The 21,128-nt window shown below is 37.3% G+C and overlaps 2 protein-coding genes across 2 annotated transcripts; both read right to left on the reverse strand.

Moving 5' to 3' along the window:
- Positions 1-1,421: 1,421 nt before the first annotated feature.
- On the reverse strand, positions 1,422-6,795 carry LOC147533101 (uncharacterized). The gene is made up of 7 exons (XM_086646019.1): positions 6,484-6,795; positions 6,328-6,377; positions 5,741-5,801; positions 5,054-5,149; positions 4,788-4,937; positions 4,380-4,511; positions 1,422-4,010 (listed from the first exon to the last, which is right to left on the reverse strand). The coding sequence occupies exons 1-7, from the start codon at positions 6,580-6,582 to the stop codon at positions 3,927-3,929; spliced, it is 672 nt and encodes a 223-aa protein (XP_086502145.1). The 5' UTR covers positions 6,583-6,795; the 3' UTR covers positions 1,422-3,926.
- Positions 6,796-13,625: 6,830 nt separating this feature from the next.
- Positions 13,626-15,180, reverse strand: LOC147533102 (putative F-box protein At1g50870). The gene is made up of 2 exons (XM_086648530.1): positions 15,097-15,180; positions 13,626-14,881 (listed from the first exon to the last, which is right to left on the reverse strand). Exons 1-2 carry the CDS (start codon positions 15,125-15,127, stop codon positions 13,686-13,688), a joined length of 1,227 nt encoding a protein of 408 aa, XP_086504656.1. The 5' UTR covers positions 15,128-15,180; the 3' UTR covers positions 13,626-13,685.
- Between the last annotated feature and the right edge of the window lie 5,948 nt (positions 15,181-21,128).

The following is a 21,128-nucleotide window of genomic DNA, read 5'->3' on the forward strand; positions in this document are numbered from 1 at the left end:
TTTAAATCCAACTACAGTTTTTAAAGGCAGTCGTATCAGAATTTCACCAAGAAGGTCGTCGTCAAGTTTGTCCACCACTGTTTCTGGCGTATTACAGTAATCTGCTCAAAGAAAGAGGAGGGATAGAGAGTCATCATCCCTACTCTATTTTAGTTTTTCAAATGAATATATTATATACAACCAGAAGATAAAACTAAAACCCTAAATTTGGGTACATAATAAATAAACATTCATCCTAGAAACATAAACCAATCCTGGACAAATTGAATATTACAACCATATCGGGATACAAAAACCAATATAGAGAGAGAATCGTGAGTACTTACGTGATCTACGTCTCACGTTCCTCCTTCCCATGTCCTTGAACGGTGCTTGGTGATCCCGTGAGTAGAAAGAATAAAAGATGGTGGGTGTGTATGAAGATGACGGCTAAACGAGAGATATATACAGAGAAAGGGGAGGGGACGGTGTGGGGGTGGGATTTCGGCAAAAAAATCCGGAACCCGCCCGCGACAGTCCGAGACTAAAGGGTCCGTGACTGTCCGGTGTCCGAATCGGTCCGCACCCGCCCGACCGAAAGAGCTTAAACAGACAGACGCTGACATTCCTTTTTGGATAAGATCGTTCCTCCGGCTAATCGTCCAGCCCGTCCCCGTTACGGTCATAACTCCACATTATAGAATATAATTTTGCCCTCTCTTTTTCCGTGGTGAAGGGCAAGCGCAAGTGGTTTCCACCATTGTACGCTTGGATCGAAAGTCAATCATAGAGGCGGGCAGGTATAACGGGTAAGATAAACGGGCGGGTTCAGCTACAACAGTTAGATTTCAGGAGTAAAAATGTATAAGCCTAGAAATTTTTCTTTATCTTGTCTTCGCCTCTCTACTTCTCTCCTCCAAAATCTCAATATCTCATCAGTAACTCTATGATCCACAATACACCGATCGAAATCTCAATGATTATCTTTTAATTTTGTATTCATTTACTTTTTCGAATTATAAGTTGGAAGTTTAGAAAGTTGTATTTAGCTACTAAACAGTTTTAGTTTCGAATAAAAATTTCTTTATTTGTTCATTGGTGACCGGTGTCGGACTGATCGATATCCGGTTTGCCCGACTATCAAAAAAGTCATGAACGGTCACTTTGTTAGAGAAATTGCGAATGAACTTGTGCGATTTGCTGCTCAATCAAACTCTGATAAAAGATAAAAGTCGGAGTCCACCAACAAAATAGATATATTCACTTTGCCTACTCTATTTTATTTTGATTTGTGGTCTAGTAGTTTGTTTCAATGTCTTTCATTTAGAGATGATCAATCCGTTTCAGTGTGCCACCAATCCCGTGTTTGACGTCTCACTGAAGGATGAAATCAATCTTGAAGTTTCATGTTTGAAGAAAAGGTAATGGACTATAAACTGTTAGGAAAAATAACCTAATTAACTTGTTCAGGAATATGAAGATAAACGATGTGAATGTAAAAGCAGAGACACCAAGATTATTTAACGTGGCAAAAAACTCCTCCAAACTAGAAGGTAAAAAACCACGGGACCTAGTCCAGAAATCTTCCACTATAATTAAATAATGGTTTACACAACTCTTCACCAAACCTATGATGGATAAACTGAACAAAGAAACAAAGAAATAAAATCTCTTACTCCTTAGGATTTGAACAAATCCTAGATTCCTAAAGGTTGAAGAAGATAACCACAAACTAAATTGCTTCACAAGATTAATAATCTTCTTTTCTTCAAACTAATATTCTGCTCTTTCAATCTCTCTTGAAAGAACCACTTCAAAAATCTCTCTTTCTCTGACTTCTCTTTGTTCTGGAAGTTGTTGTGTATAATCTCTTCCCTTTCATTCCATTTTATAATGATCAATAGGGAGGTTTACCAAAAGAAATAGGAATTCCTTTTTAGGCTTGAAAAATAGAAACTTCTATTTTTTCCCCAAACAAGGAATAAGGGAAATCCTATTCCAACTAGGAGTCCTTTAATTATACGGAGGGACCCCAACAAACTCCCCCTCCCGACTTATGAAGAGGGACCTACCATCCCCAAACCTGCAACACTGCTACATAGCTCATGTTTGCCTTTGGGTAATGGTTTTGTCATCATATCTGAACCATTGTCGTCAGTATGGATTTTCTCGATCTTCAACACCTTGTCTTCAAGAACATCTTGGATCCATTGGTATCTCACATTTATATGTTTGGACTTTGAATGGAAACTAGAATTCTTACTGAGGTGGATGGCACTTTGACTGTCGCAATGAATAACATAATTATCTTGTTTCATACCAAGTTCTTCTAACAGCCTCTTCACCCATAACATCTCCTTGCAACATTCTGTAATGGCAATATATTCTGCCTCTGTAGTAGATAAAGCTACACACTTTTGTAATTTAGATTGCCATGACACTGCTCCCCCTGAAAATGTAAATAAGTAGCCTGATGTGGACCTTTTAGAGTCTACATCTCCTGCCATGTCTGCATCTGTGTAACCGACTAATACTGGCTTATCATTACCAAAACATATACGAGCTTTAGACGTACCTCTAAGATACTTCAGAATCCACTTCACTGCTAACCAATGCTCTTTGCCTGGATTAGCAAGAAATCTGCTTACTACTCCAACTGCAAATGCAATGTCCGGTCTTGTACACACCATTGCATACATCAAGCTTCCTACAGCTGAAGCATAAGGAATTTTCTCCATTTCTTCTTTCTCACTTCTAGTTGATGGACACTGATCACGAGTCAACTTGAAGTGACTGGCTAATGGACAACTCACTGGTTTTGTCTTGCCCATATTGAACCTTTCTAGAACCTTCTCAATGTATCTTTCTTGTGATAGCCAAAGTTTTCCAGCTTTCCTATCACGAGAGATATGCATGCCAAGAATTTGTTTTGCTGGACCCAAGTCTTTCATATCGAAATACTTGTTTAGTTCCTTCTTTAACCTGCTAATTTTATTAGCATCCTGACCAACAATCAACATATAATCAACATAAAGTAGAAGTATAATCAAATCTCCATCAGGAAATTTATGAACGAAAACACAATGATCTGAAGCGTCCTGTGATACCTTTGATCCTTCATGAATGATTCAAACTTTTTGTACCACTGTCGTGGTGCTTGTTTCAGCCCATATAAACTCTTTTCTAACTTACAAACCAAGTGTTCCTTACCTTTAACTTCAAACCCTGTAGGTTGTTCCATATACACCTCTTCCTCCAAGTCACCATGAAGGAAAGCGGTCTTGACATCTAGTTGTTCAATTTCTAGGTTCATACTTGCAGCCAATCCCAATACTAACCGTATAGAGGACATCTTCACCACCAGAGAGAAAATCTCATCAAAATCAATACCCTTCTTCTGCCCAAATCCTTTCACCACTAGGCGTGCCTTATACCGTGGTTGTGAATTTCTTTCTTCGGTCTTGATTTTGAAAACCCACTTATTTTTAAGAATTTTCTTATTCTTAGGTTTTTCAACCAACTTAAAAGTGTTGTTCTTATGCAATGATTCAATCTCATCTTGCATAGCTTTCAACCACTCCTTCTTGTGTTCATCATCTATGGCTTCTTCATAACACTGTGGTTCTCCACTATCTGTAACCATCACATACTCGTGTGGAGGATACTTGGTAGATGGCGCTCTCTCTCTCTTCGATCTTCTCAATTCAACTGGTGATTCATGTTGAACTTCCGTTTCTTGCTCAACATCATCACCCATAGGAACATCTTCATGAGCTTCATCTTCATGATTTTGTTCTTCACCTGCATTATCATGCATAACCTTAGAAGAGATATGTGGATCTAGATCAATGAGATCATTACTATGATTCTCATGCTTCTCAACTTTCCCGAAGTCCTCAATAGTTTGATTTTCAAGAAAGACCACATCTCTACTTCTAATAATCTTCTTATCGACCATGAATGCATATATGGTACATAAATATCATCTCCAGCTGATATTCTTTCATTCCAGCTTTTGTTTTCTGCATTACCTGGTGTTCAGAAAAATAACAAGCTTAGAAAGAATGAAACATATACAATAGAAAAATCAAATATGAAGTATTTTGTTTTGAAAAATTTAATCCCATTAAACTCATGTCTGTACTTGGAAATTTTGCTGACATGTAAAGATGGATGATATATTTTGAGAGTTGAGACAAAACCAATCGATGTACTTCACTAGTAAGCAAATTCAAACAACAAAAGTAATCCTTTATTCCTTTACAGAAATGAACATACAAGCTGTTACGAAACGCCATTCAGGTCACTTACAAACAGCAAGTCAAACTAGGATGGCCATTAACCGAGTCCAGTCTGTAGGATCGAACACATGTACCTTAAAATTTATTTAAAACAAATACCTCAATATGAGCTGCTGAGCTTATATCATTTGCATCCTTAATAAACTCAACTTCTTGATCTAATTTGAAAACACGAAGCTCATCCAAAATAGGACGAAGAGATAATGCATCCACGGCAAATGCTTCAGTACCCTGTATTTGAAAAGCAAGAAATTCATAATTTTACAAGGAATTACGCGAGTCATTCTCTAAAAAGCTAAACTCTGTGACTCCGCAACAACAATCATATTTTTATGAATAATGCCTATGAACTTTTGACTGCAAAGGTTCTAATCTTGTAGGTAGTTTAAGGGGTAAAATAAATTTGAAGTAACTGTATAGCTGCAGTTATGGATCATATAAATTCACCAGGTCAGAAGTCATGTACATCAGCATCAAAGAAGGAGAAGAGGAGGAGAAGATTTGTACCTCCAAGGAAACAGGCTTCAAGAGCTTATTGCTGTAGTCGCTGAGCTCATTTAAAAGATAGAGCAGTGGTTTTCCTGGACCTTGATAATGACTTTTCAGCACTTCCTCTATCTCATCGGTGTAGCAAACTAGGCTGACCATATAGTTTTCCTACGAACAAGACTTTACCACGATAAGAATATATAGCAATACCATAGAAAATATATAGAGACAACTTTAGACTACTTCAAAAATTAATAATATCAGTAGAGCTGTATGACTATTACCTTATATGAGGATAAGGGCTTTATCTTCCCCGACCAAATAGCATGACGTTCAGTAAACCTAGGAGCGAAAAGAACAGACTTCCCAGTAGATACATCCTTACAAGTAACAAAAAGGATTCCATTAGGTTAAATTACATCTAAATAAAATAAAAGAACAATATGACAGCAATAATACTAAAAACAAAGAGAGAAAAGATAAAGGTTTCCACGAAAGATATAACATAGTATGATGCCCCAAGGTCGACCACAAATTTGTTCATACATTTACAACATAGTACTGAAATTGCCAACTTATTTTAAGTATAGATGTGCATAATATCCGGAACAGGCTTATATGTCAACTTTGTGAGGATCAGAGAACACAGGAATTAGCGACGCACGGATTTTGAGGACGACGAGTAAGTCTGTTTCAACCTCCATACCTCTACCCTTAAGATATTTTATTAGCACTTTAACATGTATTGGTTCTTGCACAAACATGTTCTTCTGATTCCATAAAAATTTCAAAAGCTCGACCTCCTTATTTGAGCATTAATTATGTAGTGGCGAGAGAAAACCAACAACTTGTTACTTGTTTTACAAACTTAATAGGACAGTTCCCTGGCATACGAAAATATTAGTGCTACAATGGTCTAAAATCAAGAGACAAATCCTGTATAAATCAAGAACCCAGCATAGGAAACTTACAATTCCTCCGTAAAAGCCAGCTTCCTTCACACCAAATAAATAAGCGAAATAACTCTCTTGCCTAAAACAAGAACATACAATATTGATATTAGTAATAATACTCAAACAGCCATTCACAAAAGAAACACATCTCAACCCAACCATTCACTATCCCTAAACAATTGAAGATGATAAACAGTATTTTTCCAGTCGACAAGAATCTTAAAACCAAACCTGAAATTCAACTTGTAGCTTACTAAACTATTCTAACTTTAAGGCTACTAGTTAATAACAACAAATACCTTGAACAGATGACTTAAAATACAAATCCACCGTCAGTACCGATTTGGGGGGTAAGAAGTTCTGGACAAGGGAGATGATAGTGAAAAATCACTCTTTTCAGGATCGAGTTTTATTTTTTTAACTGATTCAAACCTAGTATCATTATCAACAAACACACTTAACAACTACACTAGTTACCAAACCCAACATTATACCAGTTGATCAAAACAATCACAGAACTGCTTGCCTTTGCCCCCAAAAAAGAAACACTCACCCTAACAACTTCATACAGAGAGAGAGAGAGAGAGAGAGATTTAGGGTTTTACCTAAAGCGAGCGGCATGATCTGCATTCTGCTCAGTCAGATTCTCCGCACCCTACCGGAAAACAAAACACAGATAGAGAGAAAGGTTAAGAAGTTCAATGGAATCTAGTCATGTTCGATTGAAATGAACAAGTGTGGATGAAAACAACAAAATTTACCTGTAAGAAGATGAAGCCATAAACAGGTCTAGAAGAAGCTTTAAGAAATTGACGAAAATTATGAACAAGTTTGGCGCGATTGTGAGCGTGAAGCTCCATGACTGGAAATGGTTAGTGAACTGAAGGTTTTTGAAACTGATGAGAGATTACTACTGGTGATGAAGAAGAAGTAGTTTGATCGATTTGACATATTTGGTAAGCGTTGGTGAAGAGGATTAATTTATGCTGATCAAGTTTCTAATGTTGAACTCTCGTGTTAGTCTGAAACATTGATGGCGCGAGAAGCTCGTGGGAAATTTGGGGGGAGAAGGCGAAGAAAAGTTGTTGATGACGCGGACTTTTAGTATTTGGGACGGACGGGCGATGGGGTTAAGGCCCAAGATAAAAAAAAGTCAATTAAGTATTTGAGGCCCAATTTTTTACAAATATCCATGCCAGGTCAATGTTCAAAGGTCTCATGTTCAAATTGTAACTCTACTATACAAAAATAATGAACCTCTTGGACCAACCAAATCTCACCAAAATCAACTCTACTATATAAAAATAATGAACCTCTTCGACCAACCAAATCTCACCAAAATCAGCAACAACAAATCTCCAGATCTTGTTTCTCTCTCTTCTATCTACAATGCATTATTATTTTTGGTGACTGGTATTTACAGAGAGGATTTGAGCAATTTACGGAACTGGTTATTTAGAGATCTAATATTTAGATATTTAGAGCATCTTCAATACAACACTCAACTTGAAGAACTCGATTTGACACCTAGGATTAAATGAGTTTTAACAAAAAACTATTCTCCTGCAACACTCAACTTGAACTTCAATATGATGTGGCAACAATAAATGTTGAGATACTCAATTCTTCGTTTTCGGAACTGACGAAATCCCGGGAATAGACCCCGCCATAATCACCCATAGGCTCAACATCAAAGAAGGAAGCAAACCCCTAAAACAAAAGAAGAGGAATTTCGCACCTGACAAACAGGCAGAAATTGCGAAACAAGTTGACAAACTGCTGGCCTCAGGGGTAATACGAGAGACCCGATACCCCGAGTGGTTGGCCAATGTGGTACTAGTTCAGAAAAAGAACAACACGTGGAGAGTGTGCATAGATTTCACCAACCTCAACAAAGCTTGTCTGAAATACAGTTTCTCGCTGCCGTCCATTGATCAGCTAGTGGACTCTACGTCGAGTCATGAACTGCTTAGCTTCATGGACTCCTTCGCGGGATACCACCAGATAGCTATGCATTGGGCCGACCAGGAACACACCCCCTTCTTGACGGATCGAGAGTTATATTGTTACCAACAAATGTTATTCGGTCTCAAGAACGCCGGAGCAACCTATCAGCGCCTGGTCAATAGGATCCTTGGAGACCAGCTCGGAAAGACGGTCGAATTTTACGTAGATGACATGATCGTGAAGAGCAGGATTCACGCGGATCTAATACCAAACCTCAAGACCGTTTTCGACAGCATTGAAGCTAAACCAGCCAAAATTACAGCGTTGAAGGATATGCCCAGCCCGGGGACAAGGAAGGACGTCCAAAGATTGACAGGCAGGTTAGCATCCCTCTCGGTATTCCGGAGTAAGATGTGAGACAAAGCCCTCCCTTTCTTCAAGGCTCTGAGAGAATGTACCCGACTTCAAGTGGACACCTGAGGCAGAACAAATTTTTCAAGACTTGAAGGCAGACCTAATGGGTCTAGCCTTGCTGGTCAGGCCAAACTCGGGAGACGAACAGAATATCTACCTCGCTACTTCAAAAGACGCGGTATCCGCAGTGGTGATAAAGACAATCGAAGGAGTGATGCATCCAGTATACTTCGTCAGCAAAGTACTAAACGGAGCAGAGCTGAACTATCCCATTGTAGAAAAGCTGGCTTACGCACTCATCTTAACGACCATGAAACTACGCCCCTATTTTCAAGCCCACACAATGATCGTACAAAGAGACCAGCCCTTCAGAGATGTGCTACAAATTGTAACTCAACTATACAAAAATAATGGACCTCTTGGACCAACCAAATCTCACCAAAATCAGCGACAACAAATCTCAAGATTTTGTTTCTCTCTCTTCGTCTGTATTTTTTTTTAATTGTTCTTCGTCAATATTATTGTTGGTCACTGGTATTTACAGAGTCAACAATAAAGCTATGCCCGATCGGAATCTTGGCCCAATCTCGACGCGCTGACGTAGCGCGCCAGCCAGGCATAGCATCTGACTCGTGAACGGAGAAGAAAGGGATTGGGACTAATTTCATTGGGATTGGGACTAATTTCATCTCTGGCCCTCGATTAGAGCTTAGTTACAATAGAGGGCTTTTAATAAAGTCAGGAAACTAATTCCCATTTTCTTTAGAACAACCGCTCGACATTTCTCTTGAGGGTTTCGATTCTTCACTTAGGGTTTCAACTTCTTCACTATATGCTTCACTCGACTTAGGGTTTCGATTTTTCTTCACTTAGAGCATCTCCAATGGTTGGCACCAAAAATATCACCAAAAGGAATCTTCACCAAATTTTTTGGTGTTTTCAAATTGTTGAACCCAAAGGCAAAACACTAAAAGTCCCACCAAATCACTATTCACGACACTTAATTTCATTTATACCCTTTTTAACACTAATTTTTTATAAAATAAATTTAACTAGTTGAAGTTACAAGACTTAACCTACAAATTAAATAATACAACATTTTACTAAAACTATAAAAGAAACTAATACGACATTTTACTAAAACTACGACATTTTACTAAAGCTACAAATTGAAACTAATACGACATTTTACTAAAATTACGAATTGAAACTACTTCGTTAATACGGACGTAAATCATCATCTCGGTAGTCACTTCTGCTTCCACCGCTATAGCCACCTCTGCTACCACCGCTATAGCCACCTCTGCTTCCACCGCTATAGCCACCTCCATCTCCACCTTCACCTCCGTACGGACCTCCAAACGAGCTACCACTTTGTTTCCCAAAATATATTTTTTGTTGTTCACTTCGAAAGGATGCTTGTCGTGGATCTGTAATTGTATGCACGTCCATATGCATAACGCCATACTCCATCTTTTTTCGTTCATAAATAACTTTCGCCATCTCAAGTTCACGTTCCTTATCATTTCGTTCGTTAATAGTGTCCCTTTGCTTATCTTTCCTAGCATTCCTTTCGATTCTTGTTATTTCAGTCCTTCTCATTATCTCGAGTTCTTCATCGCCTCGATTGTGAAATCGAGCAACGTCTAATTTTTTTCCTCGTCTACCCTGTTCCTCATCCTTTCTTTCTTTCTTCCAATTGGTCGACTAGAGGACTCTGGTGTAGTTTGATTATCATCTTCATCAAGATTAACAGAGAAATGTAACCCAATAGAACTAGATGAAGGAGACCCTATTTTCTCTGAGATTCCAGCGGTAGAAATTGTTGAAAATGAAGCCGAACGTTTCGCACGATTCTTAGCTATGCACAAGCAAATTAAAGATAAAAAGACTCATTTGGAATTACGAGACGCTCTGATTGATCATCTATGACAAAAAAAAGGCAATGATGAACATTATTGATTCTTCAATAAGTTGTTCAATAGTATTGTAATGTCTCTGAGAACCCGGAGTACACAAAATCGATAACGGTGGAGATGAAAATCATAATAGTTCGTGTTATTAAGGGTATAAATAAAAGTATTAAGGTAGTTTTTTTTTTTCTGAATATTTAGATTAAAACCTGGATTTCCCTTCAGCATTTAGGAGGCCTATTACCTTCATAAAGTTCACTCCTCATTTCTATAAACTAACTTCGAGTTGCTTCTCACAAATTCACAACTATATGGCGTGTTCCTAGTTTTAGTTTATAAATAGAGATCTAAACTTAACAAGCTTGATTTCATTGTTCCTGTAATTTGCAGTCAGGAAACGATTAGAGCTCAGTTACAATAGAGGGCTTTTAATAAAGTCAGGAAACGAATTCCCATTTTCTATAGAACAACCGCTCGACATTTCTCTTGAGGGTTTCGATTTCTTCACTTAGGGTTTCAACTTCTTCACTATATGCTTCACTCGACTTAGGGTTTCGATTTTTCTTCACTTAGAGCATCTCCAATGGTTGGCACCAAAAATATCACCAAAAGGAATCTTCACCAAATTTTTTGGTGTTTTCAAATTGTTGAACCCAAAGGCAAAACACTAAAAGTCCCACCAAATCACTATTCACGACACTTAATTTCATTTATACCCTTTTTAACACTAATTTTTTATAAAATAAATTTAACTAGTTGAAGTTACAAGACTTAACCTACAAATTAAATAATACAACATTTTACTAAAACTATAAAAGAAACTAATACGACATTTTACTAAAACTACGACATTTTACTAAAGCTACAAATTGAAACTAATACGACATTTTACTAAAATTACGAATTGAAACTACTTCGTTAATACGGACGTAAATCATCATCTCGGTAGTCACTTCTGCTTCCACCGCTATAGCCACCTCTGCTACCACCGCTATAGCCACCTCTGCTTCCACCGCTATAGCCACCTCCATCTCCACCTTCACCTCCGTACGGACCTCCAAACGAGCTACCACTTTGTTTCCCAAAATATATTTTTTGTTGTTCACTTCGAAAGGATGCTTGTCGTGGATCTGTAATTGTATGCACGTCCATATGCATAACGCCATACTCCATCTTTTTTCGTTCATAAATAACTTTCGCCATCTCAAGTTCACGTTCCTTATCATTTCGTTCGTTAATAGTGTCCCTTTGCTTATCTTTCCTAGCATTCCTTTCGATTCTTGTTATTTCAGTCCTTCTCATTATCTCGAGTTCTTCATCGCCTCGATTGTGAAATCGAGCAACGTCTAATTTTTTTCCTCGTCTACCCTGTTCCTCATCCTTTCTTTCTTTCTTCCAATTGGTCGACTAGAGGACTCTGGTGTAGTTTGATTATCATCTTCATCAAGATTAACAGAGAAATGTAACCCAATAGAACTAGATGAAGGAGACCCTATTTTCTCTGAGATTCCAGCGGTAGAAATTGTTGAAAATGAAGCCGAACGTTTCGCACGATTCTTAGCTATGCACAAGCAAATTAAAGATAAAAAGACTCATTTGGAATTACGAGACGCTCTGATTGATCATCTATGACAAAAAAAAGGCAATGATGAACATTATTGATTCTTCAATAAGTTGTTCAATAGTATTGTAATGTCTCTGAGAACCCGGAGTACACAAAATCGATAACGGTGGAGATGAAAATCATAATAGTTCGTGTTATTAAGGGTATAAATAAAAGTATTAAGGTAGTTTTTTTTTTTCTGAATATTTAGATTAAAACCTGGATTTCCCTTCAGCATTTAGGAGGCCTATTACCTTCATAAAGTTCACTGCTCATTTCTATAAACTAACTTCGAGTTGCTTCTCACAAATTCACAACTATATGGCGTGTTCCTAGTTTTAGTTTATAAATAGAGATCTAAACTTAACAAGCTTGATTTCATTGTTCCTGTAATTTGCAGTCAGGAAACGATTAGAGCTCAGTTACAATAGAGGGCTTTTAATAAAGTCAGGAAACGAATTCCCATTTTCTATAGAACAACCGCTCGACATTTCTCTTGAGGGTTTCGATTTCTTCACTTAGGGTTTCAACTTCTTCACTATACGCTTCACTCGACTTAGGGTTTCGATTTTTCTTCACTTAGAGCATCTTCAATGGTTGGCACCAAAAATATCACCAAAAAGGAATCTTCACCAAATTTTTTGGTGTTTTCAAATTGTTGAACCCAAAGGCAAAACACTAAAAGTCCCACCAAATCACTATTCATGACACTTAATTTCATTTATACCATTTTTAACACTAATTTTTTATAAAATAAATTTAACTAGTTGAAGTTACAAGACTTAACCTACAAATTAAATAATACAACATTTTACTAAAACTATAAAAGAAACTAATACGACATTTTACTAAAACTACGACATTTTACTAAAGCTACAAAATGAAACTAATACGACATTTTACTAAAATTACGAATTGAAACTACTTCGTTAATACGGACGTAAATCATCATCTCGGTAGTCACTTCTGCTTCCACCGCTATAGCCACCTCCATCTCCACCTTCACCTCCACCTCCATCTCCACCTTCACTTCTGGTTGCAGAAGAGGGTTGTCGATGAGAAACTAAAATGGATGCCTCTTATATCAATCCTACTGAAAAGAAAGTTCGAGCCCTTGCCGAAGTGGAGAAATTCCTCGAATCTAATCCAAATTACAAAGATGGGATAGCTCGAAAAGCTCGTAAACAATGCGAAGAATTAAAGAAGGATCTTATGAAAACTGCAGAGTTGAAGTTAAAGAGCATTGGAGCAAGATTTAGTTATATTATTGTAGTGTTCGTTAACCAATGTTTAGTTCTTATGTTTTTTTTTATGTTGTCTTACTGGGTCATCCTAGGGAACCAACCTTCATTTACTTGTAGAAAACCCCTCAACCCAATCCCCATTTTATAGTAATTAATTTCAATTATTAAGAACAAAACTTTATAGTAATTAATTTCAATTATTAAGAATAAAGCTAGAGGCTAAATCTCTTCGTTTTCACGGCATTGGACATTGAATATTTCAAAATTTGGGCATCCCATCTAGACTGTCGTGGACACAAGAGGAGCATAACCAAAACCCAACTTATAGTGTTCCATGTTAAGCTTGAATCAGCTCACATTTTTTTCCATGCTATGACATACAACTGAACCTATGGCTTTACCCGTTCACCCGCTCTATATAAGAGAAACAAAATTTATGTATCATTTTTACCAACCGAAGCAAGCTATTCTCAGGGGATTTTGAGCAATTGGCTTCAGTTTAGTTAGTTATTATCAAACAACCTCAGTTAGAGTACTTATATGATAACATGATTAAACATGACCATTAGAAAATAATGGTCTAGAAACACCCGCAAAAATGTCATTTTCTTGCCAATTATTTTTCCACGTCCTTCTTGTAGGGAAATCAGGCATTTAAAACCAAATGGAATATGGAAATTACTATTTCACAGTGACTCTTGAGAAAAGTAAAAAAAAATAAACTACTAGAATTCAATGCCAAACTAAGTATGAAATTCATAATATATCTTAGAATCTATATAACAAAACTAAAATCCCATAATTTTATAACGAACAATAATTATTCCAGACAGTAGTAGTTTTCAGAGCAACCTTTTAGTTGCTTTAGTCGCTCCTTGAACCTCAGTTAGAGTGCTTACATAATGAAAACCCAGTGGTTCAACCACACATAGAGTTCTTGAAATACCAGTTCGGATATTGTGTTCTTGCCGATAAGAATCACAGGTCTTGGGGTGGTGTACAACTAATCTCTCACCGTCAAAGAAAATGGGTTCCATGTAACCTATGCGAGGTTTTAGTTCTCCCTTTATCACAACCTTTCTCTTGAGCTTCCATTTGTTGTTTTCATAATCATCGAGCACCCAAATGAATACTTCATTTGGTGGAATGCACACTACAAGATTAAGTTCATCTTCTACAACTCCAAGCCAAAGACACCTCTTCAATGGTACAACCCTATAGTAGTATGGTTGTGTTATGTTTACCGCCAATTCAGATATACTCATTGGTATTTGAATTACCTTGCTCTCATCTTTATCCGCATTGAATGCAATGATAACTCCATTATCAGAAAACCAAAGCACAATCCCACGAAAGCAAACAGGATAAGAGCATAAGTTTACCAATCGCTGGTTCAAGCCATTACTACCATAGTTTATCCTCGTAGTCTTTTTGGATTCTATCCAACGCTCTTTCTCCGGATTGAAAACTTTGAATTTAAAACTCGACTTCCCACAATCCAACAAAACTACATTGTAGTGGTTATGGTAATATGGGGAGGAAGAAGTTGGTCCAAAGACTAATCCATAAGTACAAAAGCAGCCACCTCGTTTCTCAGGAGGAGATGGAATTAGTCGTTTTTTCTTTGTTAACGGGTTGAAAATGCAAATGTAGTCGTAAGCTCGATCGTTGTAGACTTGAAGTAAAATCATAAGAAGGCCATGACAACTAGCCATCATGTGTACCTCCCTGTGTTTTGGAAACGGTTCAGGTAAGCCGAGAGAGATTGTGGTTTGAGTAAGGAGATTGGGTGAAGAGTGATTGAAAGATGTCCGAATGATCCTGATAATTCTACTAGTTGAAAAAAAAGTACAATTATCTGGATTGGTTTGACGACTAGTATGTTTATTTGCAAAGTGAGGATCAGAGATGACATTATACCATCTTTTGTTGATAACTTTAAATCCAACTACAGTTTTTAAAGGCAGTCGTATCAGAATTTCACCAAGAAGGTCGTCGTCAAGTTTGTCCACCACTGTTTCTGGCGTATTACAGTAATCTGCTCAAAGAAAGAGGAGGGATAGAGAGTCATCATCCCTACTATATTTTAGTTTTTCAAATGAATATATTATATACAACCAGAAGATAAAACAAAAACCCTAATTTTGGGTACATAATAAATAAACATTCATCCTGGACAAATTGAATATTACAACAATTACAACCATATCGGGATACAAAAACCAATATAGAGAGAGAATCATGAGTACTTACGTGATCTACGTCTCACGTTCCTCCTTCCCATGTCCTTGAACGGTGCTTGGTGATCCCGTGAGTAGAAAGAATAAAAGATGGTGGATGTGTATGAAGATGACGGCTAAACGAGTGATATATACAGAGAAAGGGGAGGGGGCGGTGTAGGGTGGGATTTTGGCCAGAAAATCCGGAACCCGCCCACGACGGTCCGAGTCTGAAGGGTTTGTGATGCCCGAATCGGTCCGCACCCGCCCGACCGAAAGAGCTTAAACGGACAGACACTGACATAGGTCCTTACCCGGTGATCCGACCGAGTCCGCCCGCATATATAGTCCACTCGACTGAACCCGCCGGTTTATCTTATCCGTTATACCTGCCCGCCTCTATGATTGATTTTAAGTCTTTAGATTTGTAGGGTTAGCTACAACCTTTAGATTTCAGGAGTAAAAATGTATAAGCCTAGAAATCACTTTTCTTAATCTTGTCTTCGCCTCTCTACTTCTCTTCTCCAAAATCTCAATATCTCATCAGTAACTCTATAATGCGCAATACACCGATCGTAATCCATGAGAAGAAGAATAGAACCGATCGTAATCAATGAGAAATCTCAATGATTATCTTTTAATTTTGTATTCATTTACTTTTTCGAATTGTAAATTTGAAGTTTAGAAAGTTGTATTTAGCTACTAAACAGTTTTAGTTTCGAATAAAAATTTCTTTATTTGTTCATTGGTGACCGGTGCCGAACCGACCGATATCCGGTTTGCCCGACTATCAAAACAGTTACGGTCACTTTGTTAGAGAAATTGCTAATGAACTTGTGCGATTTGCTGCTCAATCAAACTCTGATAAAAGATAAAGTCGGAGTCCGCCAACAAAGTAGATCTATTCACTTTACCTACTCTATTTTATTTTGATTTGTGGTCTAGTAGTTTGTTTCAATGTCTTTCATTTAGAGATGATCAATCCGTTTCAGTGTGCCACCCATCCCGTGTTTGACGTCTCACTGAAGGATGAAATCAATCTTGAAGTTTCATGTATGAAGAAAAGGTAATGGACTATAAACTAGATGAATATATTTTTGGTTGGTTTCTTTTATAACTTTAATTCTACACTTTATTGTTTAAACAGTTCTGTGCGCCCTCTATGTTTATATTTAAGAGATATATGATTTGTGTGTCCTTCAGTGTAACCTTCTCATAACTAAAACCGCCACTCTAATTTGGATGTTATTTGCAGGAACTCCAGATGATTCTGCTTCTATTGGTATTTCCCAATTCCTCTTTCCTGCAAATCTTGATCTGGTTATTCTCTTGACAACGTAAAACAAGTTTGGAAACTTAATCACGATTCTTAACGACATATGGGAAATACTAAAAAACATTTTCTTCGAAATACTTTCATCTTTGCTCAATCAATGCACTACACTGTGAAATATTTGGTTGCTTTCCTCACCAATAAGTAATCAGTGACATTTAGTTATCTTGTTATATGCGGGGTGGTCCTTGGATCTTATTTCAGAAATTACAGTATGTGATGATCAATCATATTGATTGAATATATATATATATATATATATCTGGTTTTTGTTTTTTGATAGAGCTAATATAAATCAAAATAGAATTTTGTGACTTTGTTATGGTAAATATTCAGATTAGTGTGTTATCATTGGTGTAAGTCTTCTTGTTGTGCTTGGACTGAAAACGACACTTGGGTTAGCATTTGAATGCTGCCAGGAGATATCAAGGGGTCTCTCTATTGACAAGTTGATTGATGAATTAAGGTTATGAACTAATGAATTCATGTAGTTTTTGCCATGTTTTGGTTATGAATAATCTGTAATGTCGGGGGTTGGTGCTTTCGGCTCGGCATCACCAGTGCTTAGAGACCGGATTCCCCATGGTGGCAACACAGGCTCGGAGTCAAGCAATTGGCCGGGTCTCTCGTCGGATCCGGTTGGGTTTCCAGCTCATGTAAGGAATTGTTCATTTACTACAAGGGTATAAATGTAAAAATTAATTTCAGACCTAATATTTCAGATGAAAAGCAAACATGCTACCTTGTAAAACTATTCAACAAATTCAGATTCAACCAATTCAGTTTAACAATTTCAGATTCAACCAATTCGGTTCAGCAAATATAGATTCAAACAAAAAAAAACAAACAACACCTAACTCTTAATGTCTAAGGTGAGGAAAAAGATAAGGGTGATTATGAAAAAAAAATTAAAAGTTTGTTAATTGACGGTTTCATGAGAAGGGGTCAAATTTTAATTTACGAAAAATTGAAGGTTAAAAAGAAGTTGGTCACAAACCAGAAAGTCAAAAAAGAAACAACCCCCCTAATAATAATATCCACCAAATATTTTTTCTATAGATCAGTGTCTTGAAATATCTATAAATACATTTCATCAATGGCCAGAGTAACGGTATACATTGGCAATCAAAACAAATCATATTGCAGGTGTTAGATCTCATGAATCAGTTCACAAACATCATCTTTGTTCCTAGGGAATGCAGCACCAAAGCCAACGCTCTCGCAAAATGGGGTAGAAATAATAGACAGAAAAATGTTTGGAATATTGCACCATCGTTTCTTTCCTCTCTTAATTAACTTTGTTTGTAAGAATGTTGGTTTCATTATAGTATATTTCATAAAAGAAACCAAGTGCTTTGTAATATCATATATTTTTTTTTTCTGTAAAGGTCTTTCAATATCTCTCTATTAACTGTCCCGTTAGTACTATTGTTGTTTCCATGATTTTTTTTTGTGTTGAAAGGTTGTTTTCGTGATATAAAAAATCATTGTTTTTGTATAGTAAAATCATTGTTTTTGTATAGTAAAAGGAAGTTTTTTTTTGAACACATAACATCTATTAATTATAATTGAGAGCAGTTACATGGATGTTATGATAAGATAAAGTGCAGTTAGGGACACAAGAGGAAGAGTTGATACTAGTTTTCTTAGAGTTAAAGGCAAGAGTGTTAGCTTTGCTATTGAACTTTCTATTGACAAACAAAAAAGAGATGGAGACAAAAGAGGAGACTAGTTTCTTAATTTCTTTTAGTACATGGATCGTTGTCCAGTGGATCGAGCTCATTCTTAGAGTCAAAAAGTTGTAGACATTTGTCGAGTCTCCTTCCAAAAGTAATTTACTAACTCCATGGTTTTTTGTCCATATGACGCCTAGAAGTGCGACTTTCCCTTCTCCTTCGTCTACTGTTCTGGAGGTGGTGGTGATGGATTCACTCGCAAGTTGATTACCTGTGTAATCATGGATAACTATAGCCAAAGAAGAAAGCAATGAGTTTTTCACAAAAGAAACATCATAATTCATTTTCAAGACTCCTTGTGGAGGAAGTGTCCACTGTTGTGTGATTGATGAGGAAGGTAGGGAGTGTGCTCTCAGAGATAGAATTTATGATCGAAGGACGCGTTTAGTAATTGATAGAAGAGATGACATATTGAACTGAATCCCCTTGAAAACAATACCACATCTATGTTTCCAAAATGCCAAAGAGTTGTGGATAATAAAGTCTCCAATATTGTGAGAGAGACAGATTGATCAACTTCCCTATCCAAGTTGTAGAAATAAACAAAGCATTCCTTGAAGTTTGTAAAGCTCTGGTTACTGGGCTAAGATGCAGAGAAATCTGCAAGGAACTCTTTCACTAAGATGCAATTGTGGATGAAGTGGTATTGTATTTCTTCCCCATTAGAACATAAAGGACAGGTAAGTGAAATGTCAGTAATAATGCAACCTATGCGTGCATTGAGAGGTAAAATAATTTGGGTTAATTTCCAGAGGAAGACTAGAATACGCGGGGGCACTCTCAGGTGTCGTTTGGCAACCAAAAGTAGAAGTATTTTTGCTTGTAGTAGAAGTTCTTTTGCTTTAAAAAAGTAAAAAAGTTTCAAAAGTATATTTGGCAAAAATGTTACTTATAAGTAAAAAAGTCAAAAAGTTAGTTTGGCAACTCAATTTACTTTTGATAATTTTATTTTTCTTTTTAATAAAGATAGTTGATTTTAATTAAATTTATTTATGATTTCCACGATTACTCTTGTATGCGAAGTAGTGGTGATATTGGTGGTAGTGGTGGTGCCATGAAGGTATGGTTCTGAGGTGTGCTGGTGGTTGAGGTTTGATGGTGGTGGTAGAGAGGTATGATGGTGACAGCGGTGGTGGTGGAGGTATGATGGTGGCGATGGTAGTGGAAGTATGGCGGTGGTGGAAGTACGGTGGTGGTGATGGTTGGGATACGGTGGTGGTGGTGGTGGATAAGTATGTGAGTGATAATGACGGAATTATGGTGGAGGTGGTACGGTGATGGTGGTAAAGGTGGTGGATTAGATATGTAGGTGGTAACGATGGAGGTATGATGGTGGTGGTGAAGGTATGCTGGTGGTGGTGGTGGCGGTGAAGGTACGGTGGTCCTGGTGTTGGTGGCGGTGAAGGTAAGGTGGTGGTGGTGAAGGTACGGTGATGATGGTAGTGGTGGAGCTACAAAGTGGTTATTGTCGAGGTGTGGTGGTGTATGGTGGTGGTGGTGGTTAAGGTGTGGTGGTGGTAGTTGAGGTAGGGTGGTGGGGGAGGTGCAATGCTTAATGTGGTGGTGGTGAGGGTAGAATGGTATGGTAGAAGTTTAGTTGTGGTAGTGGAGCGGAGATAGGCAAAAAAAATTCGTCAAGTAAAATTCATGCATGTCTCAAAGGAAAGTTACTTTACTTTGAAGTCAAAAGCTAAAAATTTTAACTACAAAAAAAAGTCAAATTTTAACTTAAATGAAGTCGGTAATTTTTGCGTACCAAACTAGCTTTTCGACTTTTCTACTTAAATAAGCAAAAAAGTAACTTATTTTAGTGTTGCCAAACGACACCTCAGTTTCCACAAAACTTTCCAAAAGTGTTGAGCAACAGGTATTGATTGATAAATGGGAAGAGTTCATGAATCAAGTGCTTATAATAAGAAGAGACAGTGTAGTCTCCTGATTGAGATAGTTTCCATTTATAACTGTCTGTGGCTGAAGTCAAAGGGATGGATTGTATCTTTTGCTGAACATCAGGGGTGAAGAGGAGAGATAAGGCTTGCTGGTTCCAAGTATGACCAGGTGTGATAATTGGGAAACAAGAGTATAACCATGTGTGTTAGTAGGACAACCCAACTGTTGCATGTCTAAGATCCAACAGTGGGTCCAAATGTTCACATTGTTGCCATCTCCTATGTCCCATGCTTATCAACAACTTCCTAATTCTTTTTTAAAGTTCTCCACAACCAGGAGGAACTACCATTACGATTTGGAGCAGTGGGAATGCAGTATTTTGTTTTCGTAAATATGACCCACGGAGTGTTAGGTTGAGTTTTATAGATCCAATTGAGTTTACTTCGAAGAGATGTGTTGTCCAGGGTAATAATTCTAAAACTCAGACCTCCAAGGGATTTAGGCTTATAAATAGATGTCCAGTTTTTGAGATAAATCTTTTTTGAAGTAGCAGTGGATCCCCACCAGAATTCCCTCTGAAGATAAGTAATGGGTTTCTTGATCTTGTTAGGGAGATCAAAGATTGCATCTGGTACGTAGAGGCAGCTGACAGGGATGATTTAATCAACTCACCCTTGCCAGCCTGAGAATGAAGATTCTTTTTCCATGTGCTGAGTTTTTAATGGAGTTATCTAGAATTGGGAGAAAAGGAACAGTTTTGGATATGCCAATAAAGATGTTAGTACCTAAGTATGGATCTTTCTTGTTGATTTGTCTGACTTTAAGAATCTTGGAGACAATTTTGCAATGCTTGTGATGAGCATTGGAGCTGAAGAAGACTCCACTTTTATAGAAATTTATCATTTGCCCAGAAGCATTCCCAAACTTTGTCAAGATGGTGAGGAGCTGATGAACTGATAGCATGTCCATTTTGAGGAATATGAGACAATCATCAGCAAAAAGAAGATAAGTAATAATGCGTGATGAGTCTGATATTTTGAAATCTTGTATAAAACCCTCTGATTGAGTCTTATCCAGCAGTCTACTTAAGGCTTCCATGCAAATTAT

Source organism: Eschscholzia californica, unplaced genomic scaffold (assembly GCF_041429995.1).
Source record: "Eschscholzia californica isolate CP2 unplaced genomic scaffold, dmEscCali1.0.p SCAF_6, whole genome shotgun sequence".
NCBI classification, from domain to species: domain Eukaryota; kingdom Viridiplantae; phylum Streptophyta; class Magnoliopsida; order Ranunculales; family Papaveraceae; genus Eschscholzia; species Eschscholzia californica.

Coding starts and splice junctions, on each gene's coding strand:
- LOC147533101 (XM_086646019.1), bottom strand. CDS start 6,582: ATGGAGCTTCACGCTCACAATCGCGCCAAACTTGTTCATAATTTTCGT. Junction 6,378..6,483: donor ATGGCTTCATCTTCTTACAG/GTAAATTTTGTT, acceptor GTTTTCCGGTAG/GGTGCGGAGAATCTGACTGA. Junction 5,150..5,740: donor CTGGCTTTTACGGAGGAATT/GTAAGTTTCCTA, acceptor GTTACTTGTAAG/GATGTATCTACTGGGAAGTC.
- LOC147533102 (XM_086648530.1), bottom strand. CDS start 15,127: ATGGGAAGGAGGAACGTGAGACGTAGATCAC. Junction 14,882..15,096: donor GAACGTGAGACGTAGATCAC/GTAAGTACTCAT, acceptor TTCTTTGAGCAG/ATTACTGTAATACGCCAGAA.